Source organism: Tachyglossus aculeatus, chromosome 8, assembly GCF_015852505.1.
Source record: "Tachyglossus aculeatus isolate mTacAcu1 chromosome 8, mTacAcu1.pri, whole genome shotgun sequence".
Lineage (NCBI taxonomy): Eukaryota > Metazoa > Chordata > Mammalia > Monotremata > Tachyglossidae > Tachyglossus > Tachyglossus aculeatus.
The window spans coordinates 19,970,849-19,984,084 of NC_052073.1; the positions used below are offsets into that span (position 1 = coordinate 19,970,849).

The 13,236-nt window shown below is 40.3% G+C and overlaps 1 protein-coding gene across 1 annotated transcript in view; it reads left to right on the forward strand.

Annotated features, from left to right (window-relative positions):
* The window catches only part of COL9A3 (collagen type IX alpha 3 chain), a 51,279-nt gene extending 38,095 nt beyond the window's left edge, over positions 1-13,184 (forward strand). The window contains exons 26-32 of the mRNA XM_038750032.1: positions 2,303-2,347; positions 2,820-2,852; positions 3,868-4,014; positions 4,287-4,341; positions 6,893-7,075; positions 10,788-10,865; positions 12,254-13,184. Of these exons, the coding sequence (XP_038605960.1) occupies positions 2,303-2,347; positions 2,820-2,852; positions 3,868-4,014; positions 4,287-4,341; positions 6,893-7,075; positions 10,788-10,865; positions 12,254-12,444 (732 nt within the window). The 3' untranslated portion in view covers positions 12,445-13,184. The remainder of the gene's footprint in view (positions 1-2,302; positions 2,348-2,819; positions 2,853-3,867; positions 4,015-4,286; positions 4,342-6,892; positions 7,076-10,787; positions 10,866-12,253) is intronic.
* Positions 13,185-13,236: the final 52 nt, after the last annotated feature.

Here is a 13,236-nt window from a genome sequence, read left to right on the forward strand (position 1 = left end):
AAACCCCTCATTCTCGGCTCCAAGTAAGCATGCCCTTAGTCTCCTCGTCATGCCTCAGCCCTCATACTCTCCTGCTGCCCGGAGAGACCCAACGTCTTGCCCCAGGAGACAAGGAGATAAACTGGTATTTGCCATTGTAATCATGTGCAATATATGAACAGGATTACAGCAGTAGAGCCAGCTATCCCCTTGCTACCTAGAAACTTGTGAAACCTATTTTTCGATAAATGTCAAGCGCCCTCTGGCGGTGTAACGGGAAATAGCAATTTTGCAAAATATTCCTGACATGAGCTGCTCAATCGTAAGCAGTGTCTGTGTTCACTAAACTGAATCAGAAAGGTTGTTCTTGAAACATATTCTTGCAGCCCGAAATGTAATTACAGATCTGACTTTTCAGTTCTGTACAAACCACGGCTTCTAAGTAAGAGTTCATCAGGCCGATTTGGGGGCGGTTTCATGAGAATTCCTGAGAATTATGTGCCACCTCGTTTCTAAGCTGGAGATAGATCCTGATTAAACCAAGATGGGTGAAATTTTCAGTAGACAAAAAATTCCACTGATCTCATTGTGCTTATGTTTTTTTTTGCTTTCTCTGACCAATCAATCAATCATATTGAGCACTTACTGTGTGCAGAGCACTGTACTAAGCGCTTGGGAAGTACAAGTTGGCAACATATAGAGACAGTCCCTACCCAACAGTGGGCTCACAGTTTAAAAGGGGGAGACAGACAACAAAACCAAACATACTAACAAAATAAAATAAATAGAATAGATATGTACAAATAAAATAAATAAATAAATAGAGTAATAAATATGTACAAACATATATACATATATACAGGTGCTGTGGGGAAGGGAAGGAGGTAAGATGGGGGGATGGACAGGGGGACGAGAGGGAGAGGAAGGAAGGGGCTCAGTCTGAGCTTGGGGTAGAATGTTTTAGAAGCCCTCTGAGGAAAGTATCAGCCCGTGGCCACTGAGGGCAGAATTAGTCACTCAAGATGATTCCCTGCCTAAGGCTAATAATGCTATACTGAAGGCAGAAAGTAGAGAGATTGTCCCATGCATGCATTTTGTGAGGCCAGATGGTTGTAGAGTCAGCAATTCTCCAGAAAAACAAACAGCTTATGCAAGCAACACTTCCCCAGCTTTCAGCCCATCTTCCCTGATAGGAAGTCCCTAACCTTGGACATTTCAAGTCAAGATCAATGACCCTTAGATTTCTAAATGTACACCCTGTTTCAGCTTTGCAACCCTGTAGTTTCAACAACAATTTCCTTTAGGGGGGTAAACGATATGGGTGTAAACTGCTTACTCTGACACGATGTAGCACTTTTTTTCTTCCCTTCCTCTGCCAAACTGCCCAGTGGCACCATCCACATTTCCATGAAAACCAGGATATGCTTTATAAATCAGCTCATTAGAGGCTATAAAAAAACAGGCAAGACAGAAGTCATATACAGTTCACAGAGGACGGAATTGGGAAATTTCAAATAGAATACCTAACTCACTTCCCTACAGGTGGTGGCTTTTTAAGTTGTCAGAAAGGAAGAAATTTTCCACATGGGCTTTGACCCCCCAAAAATTGTGTTCTTGTACCCTTCTGTTGTCAGTTTTAAGTAAAAATGTATAAATAACTGTTACTGTAAGTATAGATAGCTTGATATATATACAGAGAGAGAGAGAGAGCTGTCCCTGTTTAAATATGACACTGCTGGTGTTAGTCTTCATCTGTGTGAACCGCAGTCAAAAAGTCGCTTTCATTGTGCATGCCTGTGAAGGCAGCAGGGAAAACTTATCTAGCTTCTTTCCCAAAGGGACTGAACAATGTGTTCTTAAATGAAGTTACTCAGGCACCAAGGAGAGGCTATAAGATGTTGCAGTCTCTTCAAAATCTCAACACAGTTATACAATTCCACTTTGTCACAATGCCTACTAAACATTGTACATAAGAGGGATCTAGCTGATAGTTGAACTTATTTATGTGAAATTCATAGCTATAATCCAGCTGCTTTGTTATCTGTAAATACTTAGTTCTAGGTTGCTGACGATTGAAGACCACCTGCTTTTGGCTTCAGATAGAGCTCATTTATTTAAACTGGTTCATGCTATTGATGGTAATTTTTCAGTGCACACGGTCCTTCTGTTTGCACTGGGTCCTTGACCTTCATTGTAACAAATTCATTCAGTGGTGAACCAGCCAGCTCCACTGCTGATTGGCTCATCAGGAAGGTCCAGGAGGTTACTGGGGTAGATGACTATTGGAAGGCTTTGTTTATTAATGCAATGTATCATTTTTCAGGGTATCGCTGGTTCCGATGGTATTCCTGGAGACAAAGGAGAATTGGTAGGTTCAGTTAAGCTATCAAGACTGGAAGTAAAAAGGTGGGAGGTTATGTGCACACTCAAATTCAAGTCTGTAAAGCCCAAGTTTGTTGGATGGCCATAAATGAAGGTATCTCTGATCAGCTATTGGGTGGAAATGTTTTCAATCTTTCTGGTACATGGAAAATTAGAACAGTGGCCTGTTCATGTTGGGACCTTTAGCATGGAGGAAGCAGGCTGCTGCCTGGATTCCCAGCACAGCTCTAGAGATAAGCCAAGCTCCCTGGATAAATGGGAGGCCTGTATGCCAGGCAGTGACCTGGAGGTAAATACTATAAATGGAAATCAGCCAGCTAGGGCCAATGAGCAGTCTACTGTACACTTTTAATTGAAGTTTACAGTATCATAACAAGGATAATGCAACTTTGACAGATTTCAGCCTTGGTAACTAGTTAACTAAGCATATTTTCCCTCTTCCCGCTTCCCTTTTCTAGGGTCCAAATGGCCCCGTTGGACAAAAGGGAGAGGTAAGTATCTGTCAGTCATTGGAATTAAGAAAGATTTTAGGATACCCATGTGGTCAAATGGCTTCACACAACTTTCATTGTGTAGTCCCCATAAGGCATTTCTCCAGATTTTCTTCCTTTTCCTTTTATTTAAAGCACTATTAATCAGCTTCTTCATACATCAAACTGTCCTTTGAACATTGAACCTAGGTGGCATCCTTGTATAGGATTTGTCACAGAATATGTAGTCGCTTGCATAACTCCTCCTTGCATTCATCACACTTAAGTGGATATGAGAAAGTCCAGGAGCTAAATTCAACTGTTAGTGAGTATTTTTTTTTTGTTGGACAAAGAAGGGAAATAATTGGGTAAAATCATTTTGGGAGAAATCATGGGATCTAGAGCTTGGGTAGTGTGTTGGCAATGATACCGATATGGTGGGTTACAAGAAGTTGTATAGTGTCTGACACAAACAGTAGGATACAGCAAATAGCTGTGGGTTATAATGGCAATTGCTGTAATAAGGTGTGCCAGGAAGCTGGAGCAATTAGGTCTCCCTACTTAACAACTGAATTATATGCGTTTACCACAGTGTACTTGCAAGTCCACAAGCATCAGGGTGAGACATTTTATAAATTGCCTTGGAATGGCTTAAAATGTGGATCATTTTCAGAGGAAAGCCATGTCTTTCCTATATACTAGACTGGAAGAAGGCACCAGGGAGAGGAAGAGCAGCGTCATGGAGAAATCTTGTGGAGTAACTTTTGCTTAACCATTTTCACTAATGCTTAAATGTTAATCATCTCCATTTGTATCTTCTCCCTAGATCATGAGCTTCTTGTGGGAAGGAACAATATTTAATTTTTCTTTGTTTATTTCCAAATATCTAATGTGGTCTTAGATGTAATAAAGGCATTTAGTATCTAGTTGGTGCTGATGATGATATAAGAAGTGAGGTCCAGAGTTTTGCATACACCAGAGATATGATTTCTAGTATGTATATCTAATATGTTTTATTTTGTTTACTTCTTTTTAGGCAGGTAGTAGAGGTGAGCCGGGCCCTAAAGGTATTCCAGGCCCTAATGGCACATCTGGTATCCACGGGATTCCAGGCCATCCTGGTCCAATGGGCTTCCAGGGCATTCAAGGTGTTCTTGGGATTACTGGAAAACCTGGAATTCCAGTAAGTATTCCTTTTCCTGCTGAACAGATACATGAGTTTCCCTGAAATTTGACAATCTTACATGTGGCAATGCCAGCTTGTGGATTCTAGCACTTCACAGTGTAGAAAGAAATGCTTGCTAATATGCTCACAGTATCAGATATGAGGGAGGAGACAACAATGCGAGTTCTTTTTAATTTGGGATTTTGCAAGGACTCAGTCCCCATGTTATAGGAAAACTATATGTTGAATAAATAATAATGATTTGCTTAAATCTTTTTTATGGATTATAGGGCAAAGAAGCAAGTGAGCAACACATTAGAGAGCTTTGTGGGGGCATGATAAGTGGTAAGTATCAGGGTTCACAAAGAGGGCGTAGAAAAGGGTGAGTTGCTACGTTTCTTCTAGCAGAAACCTGAAATGCAGTAATGACTTTGCCATCCTTCATGTGTCTGCCCTAAATGGAGGGAGCTGATATTAGTGAGCGGTACAATGGAGGTACATGCCAGTTGAAGACCATGCTGACGCTGAAGAAGGCACATCAATGAGCAGATCTGGGGAAGGGCATGTTAAAAAGAATTTGTGCTGTAGATCTTCCCCAGCCTGGAATTCTTTTCCAATCAATCAATCAACTGTATTTATTGACTGCTTACTGTGTGCAGAACACTGTACTAAGCACTTGGGTGAGTAGAATATAATAGAGTTGGTAGACACATTCCCTGCCCACGAGCTTAGTTTAGAGGGGGAGACAGACATTAATATAATTAAATAAATTACATTCGGGGCTGGCAGGGGCGGGAGGGGTGAAAAAAGGGAACAAAGGGTGACACAGAAGAGAGTGAGCAAAGAGGAAATTAGGATTTAGGAAAGGCCTTTTGAAGGAAATGTGCTTTCAATAAGGCTTTGAAGGTGGGGAGAGTAATTGTCTGTCAGATATGAAGTGGAAGGGCATTCTAGACTGTGAGCCCGCTGTTGGGTAGGGACCGTCTCTATATGTTGCCAACTTGTACTTCCCAAGTGCTTAGTACAGTGCTCTGCACACAGTAAGCACTCAATAAATACGATTGAATGAATGAATGAATGAATTCCAGACCAGAGGCAGGACATGGGCAAAAAGTCGGCAAGAGAGACTAAATCAAGGTGCAGTGAGTAGGTTAGCATTGGATGAACGAAGTGTGCCAAGTCCCCTCCCAAATCTGCCAGACTCCAGCTCTCCCCATCTTCAGAGCCCTCCTAAAGTCCAACCTCCTGCAGGAAGCTTTCCCATATTAATTCCCCAGTGACATTAATGTTTATGTATTTACTATCCTCAGCACTTGGGTACATATGTATATTTTTATTTGTGTATTTGATGGCTTATTCTGCTATTTCATCCTGATGTATTTGTACTAATTCATGGCTTTATTCTTCCTCCTGCTGCTGCTATTTTAGTTTGTGTCTGCCTACCCCTGCCTCCCAAGATCCTTGAGGACAGGGAATTGCAGCAAGAGGGAATTAGGTCAAAAATTAGAATTTCTTGATTTTAGTAGCAATATGAGTGTTCACTGGGTGCAATGAACTGTACTACGTACTTGGGAATGTACAACACAAAACAGCGACACATTCCCAGCTGACAACAGGAAAGACAGACACAAAGATATGAAGTACTAGAGTAGTTAAACAATTAAATGTATAATTGAATAAACCTATGCACAAGTGCTGAGGATGGATATGAATAAATCCATAAGAGCTAGAAATGGCAGGTGGGTTTGATCAGTTTGAGGTATTGGAGATTGAGGGGAGGACTTGGAGGAGTTGAGATTTTCGGAGGGCTTTGAATATGGGGAGAGCTCTGGTCTGATGGATTTTAGGGAGGAGGGAGGTGCAGGTCAGGGGTACAACATGGTCAAGGGCATAGAGGCAGGAGAGTTGAGAGTGAGGTACAGTAAGAAGGTTAGCTTGGGAAGAATAGAGTGACATATTTAAATGGGGAGAATTGATGGAAAGCTTGAGAATAATTCAGTTGTATCGAGTACTTACTGTGTGCAGAGGACTGTTCTAAGCACCTGGGAGAGTACATTGTAGCAGAGTTGATAGACCTGTTCTCTGACTACAAGGAGCTTACAGTCTAGAGCGGGGAACAGATGCAAATATAAATGAATAATGCATATGTACATAAGTAAAGTGGGGCTGAGGATGGCATGAGTAAAGGGTTCAAATCCAAACACAAGGATGACTTAGAAGGGAGTGGGAGAAGAGGAAATGAGGGTGTATTTGGGGAAATCTTCTTGGAGGAGATGTGCTTTGGAAGCTGATCAAGAGGAGTTTTTGCTTGTTGTAGAGGAAAATGGGAAACCATTAGAGGCTTTGAGGGAAAAGGGAGATGTGTGATGAGCTGTGCTTCAGGAATATGACCCATGCAGCTGTATGCAGAATAGATTGGAAGGGTTGTGCGGGCCAGTTGGAGACAGGTAGAGTAGCAAGGACGCTGGTAAATATGGTTGATCAATTGTTAGAATGGAGCACATCACAGAGGTAGATTTAGAATCTCCATCTCTGATTACATTTTAGAAGGGGGTATTTATATGGGATTGGGTAAGGTCACTCTTACCTGGAAGTAGGATGGACTAACTAACCTCTTGGGGCCCTTTCCAGAGCTTGTGGTAATGTGTCCTTTGAAAAAAGTGTTCAGGGAAAGCATAATAGAGAAACTATTAATTATGATTTTACCTGTCTACAAAAATGCAGTGTAAATCATACATAGAAAGGGCTGGAGAAAGCTGTTGCTTCTGCTGAGAGGTCTTTGTAAAAAGAGGGAATTTTCTTGCACAGTACAAATGGGGGTAGAAGTCTATCAACATTAAACCTATAAAACAAAAGCATTTAAGTGGTTTTTTTTTTGTTTTTCTTCCTCCAAAAGAACAAATTGCACAGTTAGCCGCCAACTTGAGGAGACCGCTGGCACCTGGATCAATTGGCCGTCCTGGCCCAGCTGGCCCACCAGGACCTCCTGGTTCAGCAGGATCCACTGGTCATCCTGGTGCTCGAGGCCCTCCTGGATATAGAGGCCCAACAGGCGAGCTGGGAGACCCAGGCCCCAGAGGTGAGTATACCTTAGTCCTCAGTTTGGCGGGTTGCTTTGGCCAGTCCTTGGTTACCTGTAGTAATGGGAGAGCCAAAGAGTGTGGATGGTTAAGTGTATTTTATGTAGTAATGTAATAGCTAAAACTAGGAAGGAAAGTAGTAGCGACAGCATTTGTTGGGAGTCAAGCAACCCAATTTGTATCCATCCAAGTGCTTAGTGTATAGTGCCTGGCACATAGTAAGCACTTAACAAATACTGTAATTATTATTATTATCATCATTATCATCATCAATCGTATTTATTGAGCGCTTACTGTGTGCAGAGCACTGTACTAAGCACTTGGGAAGTACAAATTGGCAACATATAGAGACAGTCCCTACCCAACAGTGGGCTCGCAGTCTAAAAGGGGGAGACAGAGAACAAAACCAAGCATACTAACAAAATAAAATAAATAGAATAGATATGTACAAGTAAAATAAATAGAGTAATAAATATGTACAAACATATATACATATATACAGGTGCTGTGGGGAAGGGAAGGAGGTAAGAAGAGGGGGATGGAGAGGGGGACGAGGTGGAGAGGAAGGAAGGGGCTCAGTCTGGGAAGGCCTCCTGGAAGCCCCAGTGTAGATAAGGATAAGAGTGTACTTGTATGTATAGTTCAATAAAAAGTGTTATTCATTTAATCATATTTATTGAGAACTTACTGTGTGCAAAGCACTATTACTAAGTGCTTAAGCACTGTACCAAGCACTTATTACCCAGTGTTATTCAGGGCCTTGCCAAACCAGAAAGTTCTACTAGTCGGCAAGTCAGATATGCCTCATAAATGTCCTGGTCATTGATCAAGTGAAGGAGTCATTTGATTCTTCTCTGGGTGTCTGCTCAGTTGAAACTGTTTCCTAACCAGCAGCTTTCCTGAGGCTCCAGGGAGTTCTGTGTCAGCTCTGCTGTGGTCCTAGCAGGGCAGCCTTGGACAACTAGCAGGGTTTTATTCTGTTAGACTGATTAACAAACAGTCCTTAATCTCCTGTGAAACTTGTTTAAAGAAGTCTCCTACTCTGATCTGCAGTCCTCTGAATATGAGTGGGCATGGCTCCTGGGCTTTCCAGAGGAAGTGAAACCCTCTGTTTGACTATATAATCAACCCAGTTGGTCAGCCCTGACATCAGGGATTTTTGATTAACCAACATCTCCCATTCCCCAAACAAACCAAATTTTCAAATATGAAGAGCAGAAATAATAATATGAAAATAATATTGATGATGAGATCCTATCTACATGTGCAGGTGTGGCTGAAAAGACATATGCCTTTCTGGCCTTCCTATTTCAAATACTGGGCATGTTAAGATTGGATTTTGGTACACCATTGCTTTACCACTTGTAGTTTCTGCTATTATTTTCAAATTTGCTTCCTGGTCATGACGGTATTTATTAAACACATATTTTGCTAAGTCAGATTGCCCCAGTCCTTGCCCTACATAAGGCTCATAGTCTAAGGGTAAAGACAGAACAGATCCCCAGGGTCACACTATTTGAAATATACAGAGGGGGATCCTTTTCCTAACTCTTCAGAAGTACAGGAAAAAAAAATATTGACAATTTGAAATGTAAAGCACAATTTTCTAATTTTATTCATTTCAAAAAGATCTTTAAGATTTAACCCTTCAATTTTGTACCCACGAATTGTCAGTTTTATAGATAATCAACGTAGTTCATTTTAAGAACTAATTAAAAAGACTAACTCTGAGCCAGTTTTTCCCAAAGAATATTTTGTTTTCTACTAGTCTGGCCAAAACATATTTGTGGTATACTTTAAAAAAAAAAAATAGGGAACTGATCAAAGGCTTTATGTTGAAAGTATCTAATAAGAACTCCATAAAATTCACATGCACTGAATTAACACACATTCAGTCAGTCAATCACTGGTATTTGAGTACTGTGCAAGGTTCAGTTCTTGTTTGTTCACAGCTGCACAAATGATTGGATTTGCCACATTTGAGAACTACTACTTTAAAGATATATAAGTTTAAACAGTAAATCATTGCCTAAAGAAAATGTCTCGGACAAGGCTACTAGATTGAAAATTTTAGAATTGCACTTTTAGTTTTCTTAAATTTTCTTCTTTCTCTCACTTTCTTGTCCTTTTCTTTTTCACTTAAGAAATTAATAAGATTTCTAAAATGACTAGAAACTATATTATGATTTGATAAAACAATACTTTCTACATTTTGAGTTTGGTGATTCAAGAATTCAGACACTAGAGGGCAAACACACTGAGAGACACATTCACAAAATGGGAAGTTCTTTTTGCTATAAAATGATTTTGTAACATTGACACATTTTTCTCAAAATCCAGGGCATTTAAAGTTCCACTAGGCTAATACCGTGTAGTGCAAGATTATAGCTCTGACCAGTACTGGCCATCAAGGGTATTAAAATAGTTTTCATACCTTAAAGTTGTGATGAGTAGTTTAATCAGCAGTACCTGCTGACCGGCTAATAGTCCTCATTATTGTCTCATTCATTCAATGGTATTGATTGCTTACTGTGTGCAGAGCACTGTACTAAGCACTCGGAAAGTACAATTCAGCAATAAAGAGACAATTCCCGGCCAAATGACTGAAGTTATGTAAAAATACTTGTACTTCAAATGAAGGCTTTTTTTTTTGCTTTCTTACAGAAAAGGCTTTTTTGTGCTCTATTTGGGGTGGCAGAGTAGTTAAATGAAAGCTTTCTACATTTCTCATATTCTTTTTTTATGGAATTTAAATGCTTTCTATGTGCCTGGCACTGTACTAAAAGTTTGGGTTGATATAAACAAATCAGGTTGGACACAGTCTGTGTCCCACCTGGGGCTGACAGTATTCTCATTTTACAGATTAGATAACTGGGGCACAGAGAAGTTGTGACTTGCCCAAAGTCACACAGCAGACAAGTGGCGGAGTCAGGATTAGAACCCAGGTCCTTTTGACTCCTAGACTTAGCTCTACCACTAGGCCCTGCCCGCTCTATACTTTGCTCCTCCTCAGGGGGTGTTGGCTTGAATCCCCCCATTCCAGTGGTCCTTAATCTCCCACCCTATAGCCTTATAGGCTCTGGTGGCTCTCAGTTCTCTACAGGGCTAACCAGCTTTCCTGAGGCTTTAAAGAGTTCTGTGTAGACTGTCCTGAAGTCCTAGCAGGTCAGCTAGCAGAGTGTATTGTTAGAGTGATTAATGAATAGGTTGGAAATTTTAGAATTATACTCTTAAATTTTCTTCTTCCTCAATTTTAATAACATTATCTTTTTCACTTAAGAAATTTGTAACATTTTTTTTAATGGTATTTAAGCATTTACTATGTGCCAGGCACTGTACTTAGTGCTGGGGCAGAAACACGATAATTAAGTTGGACATAGTCCCTGGTCCACATGAAGCTCACAGCCTTAATCCCCTTGCCCAAGGTCACACAGAAGGCAGAGCTGGGATTACCACCTAGGTCCTCTGATTTCCAGGCGTAGACTCTTTCTACTAGGCCACCCTTCTTTTCAAAAATTTGCCAGGGCTTCCCTCTTCCTTTCTTCTTCTGACAAAATACCACGGAGCCTTCTGAACAAGGTGTGAGTGAATATGGAGGGAGTTTTATGTTTCTTCAGTGTAGAGGCAGAGACCCCAGGAATTCTGACACTTACATGGAGTAAAATGATTGCTTTCTACTACTCTAAAAAATATTATGAAATGTCTCTGCAGGAATTCAAGGTGACAGAGGAGATAAAGGATCTGTTGGTGTAGGTGTTGATGGGCCTGATGGCGATCAGGGACTTCAAGGTAGGTTTGACTGTTGTAGTGAAACAATTATTTAGCATTTCTGCAGATTGTTATAGTTGGGTTGTCAACATCTGATTAACTAAATTCCTGAGTTTGAATGGATGATCCATTTTAAACCTTTTATCACTTCTCAGTTTCTAAATAAGAAACATTGATCAGATTTCCCATACAAACCTCAGATGTCCAGCCACACAACCCGCTGCAAAGAGGATGGCATCCTGCTCCTACTTCTTACCTCATTTTTTTACTTTAAGAACACTTAGGCAGAGATTCATTGCCTGCGTAGTGGAAGTATAGCCATCCACTCCACTTTATCTCTCGGCTGCTCTTTTAAACCTCCCTGGGAAAGGACCAAAGAGGAAAATGACAGCAGAAACTGTGGAATTACCATTTCCACCTAGAATCAAGTATTCTCAAGTCATACCTCATGCAGAGGTATTACTGTCCAGCCCCCAGGTGTCAGAGAAAGTTTAGTTTCCTCCAATTACGTGTGTGTACGCAGCCCTCAAAGACAAGGGAGAGGGGAAAGGAAGGGGGTGAGTACTGGGCTAATTCCAATCTTCTTATTCTGACATTTCTGCGATGAAATTCACCTAGGGATCCATATATGGCTAAAAAGTCAAATGCAAAACCTGCAATCCTGACCAAATGAGCCCTCACTCAAACAGTCTTTTATTGGTGGTAGTACCTGGTCCTGCTTTTAGGTTTCCTTACCTCTTTTGCTGCCAAAATCAAATCACTGAACACAGAAAAATTAATTGCAATCACTGACAGAAGACACCACCTACTCAAAATATTTAGAAAAAAATATCCTATAGAGGCTAGGAACTTTACTCAGTAGTTGTGGACAAAGTTCTATTTCAGATGGAAATTCTAGTCATTTCAACTTCATTGTGACTACAATGAATAATAATAATACTAAAAAACCCTAATAGAAACAAAGAGCCTGATAGTGCAGAATTAGGGATTTTAATTGCAACTTTGAAAAATAGTTGTTCAACGGTACATAAATCTTGTGAAGTTTGTAATTCGTTAACCTCAGCTGTTCCCCATGCCTCTAGTGCAGTGCCTCGAGCACAGGACCTGTTGGTATACCCTTTTCTTCAACCGTTGATGTCTGGCTGGGGCCAGAAAAGTGGTGTACACACCTGTTTCATAAACAGGAGATGATCTTTCAGAAATTCACTGATGTATACTCACCAGCAGCAGCAGCATCTTCAAAGCCATAATAGATGTTGAACTGTTTAATGGATGGAGGTGCTAGAGTGGCAACTTCTAATGCTAAAAAGATAGTTTGAGAGAAAGCCCAAGGAAGGCACGTCAAATAATAGGGAGTTTTTACATGCTGCAAGATCTGCCTAACATTTTCCCCTCCAATCTTTCTTAAGGTCCTCAAGGTGTGCCTGGGACTAGTCAAGATGGTCGAGATGGTGCTCATGGTGAACCTGGCTTCCCAGGTGATCCTGGTATTCCTGGTGCAATTGGTGCTCAGGGAACTCCAGGAATCTGTGATACCTCAGCCTGCCAGGGAGCTGTTATAGGAGGAGGAGGAGAGAAATCTGGTCCCAAAATGTCATGAAGTGTAACAAAAATGAAGTGATTGAACATTTAACTTAATAATGAATTAAGAAAAGTAATTCTCCTTGTGATGGACAGTGTACTTTTGTCAAAATTGATGAGCCCATATTTCAGTTTTAGATCAGGTGAAAGCATTTACCAAAAAAAGTAATGATTTTTCCCATAAATAATATTTTTGCCTGCAAGCTCTGTCCCCTGCCCTCTGGAAGATTTCCTGCATGGGGGATGGTTCTGTTCTTAGACATCTCCCTTCATTACATTTGATGACTTCTTAAAATACTAATCATTTTCTAAGATGATTTGATGACCCCAGTCATTTTCCTTCTCTAATCATAAATGTTGCAGTCTAATAGTTGGGATATAATGTGTTTGTGTGTATATACATAAATTTAAGCTAGAAAAAGTTTTGTATTTTCCCAAGGATATTATTTTATTTCAAAACCCCCTTCCTAACCCCAGTGTATTTACCAGAGGGTATGAGAATTCCAGGTAAGGGAAAGAAGTGATTTAAAACAACTCAATATCAGTCAATTTTGTAAAAATAAAATCATTTTTTAAAAAACTTTGCCTAACTATGCATAAAGGCCTTATTTGAGCCTCATCTTTTTCCATTTATTTTGTTTGAAAATAAATTGCTAAAACCTTGTGAATTTCTGATTTAACGATATTTATTTTAGGTGACTTTGTATGTACAATAAATCCTGTTGGTGTCATCTGTTGTAATAAAGCCACTCAAATCTGTTTTAGTCCTGAACACTGTAGTTTATCAAGGATAGTAAATACAGTATGAAAA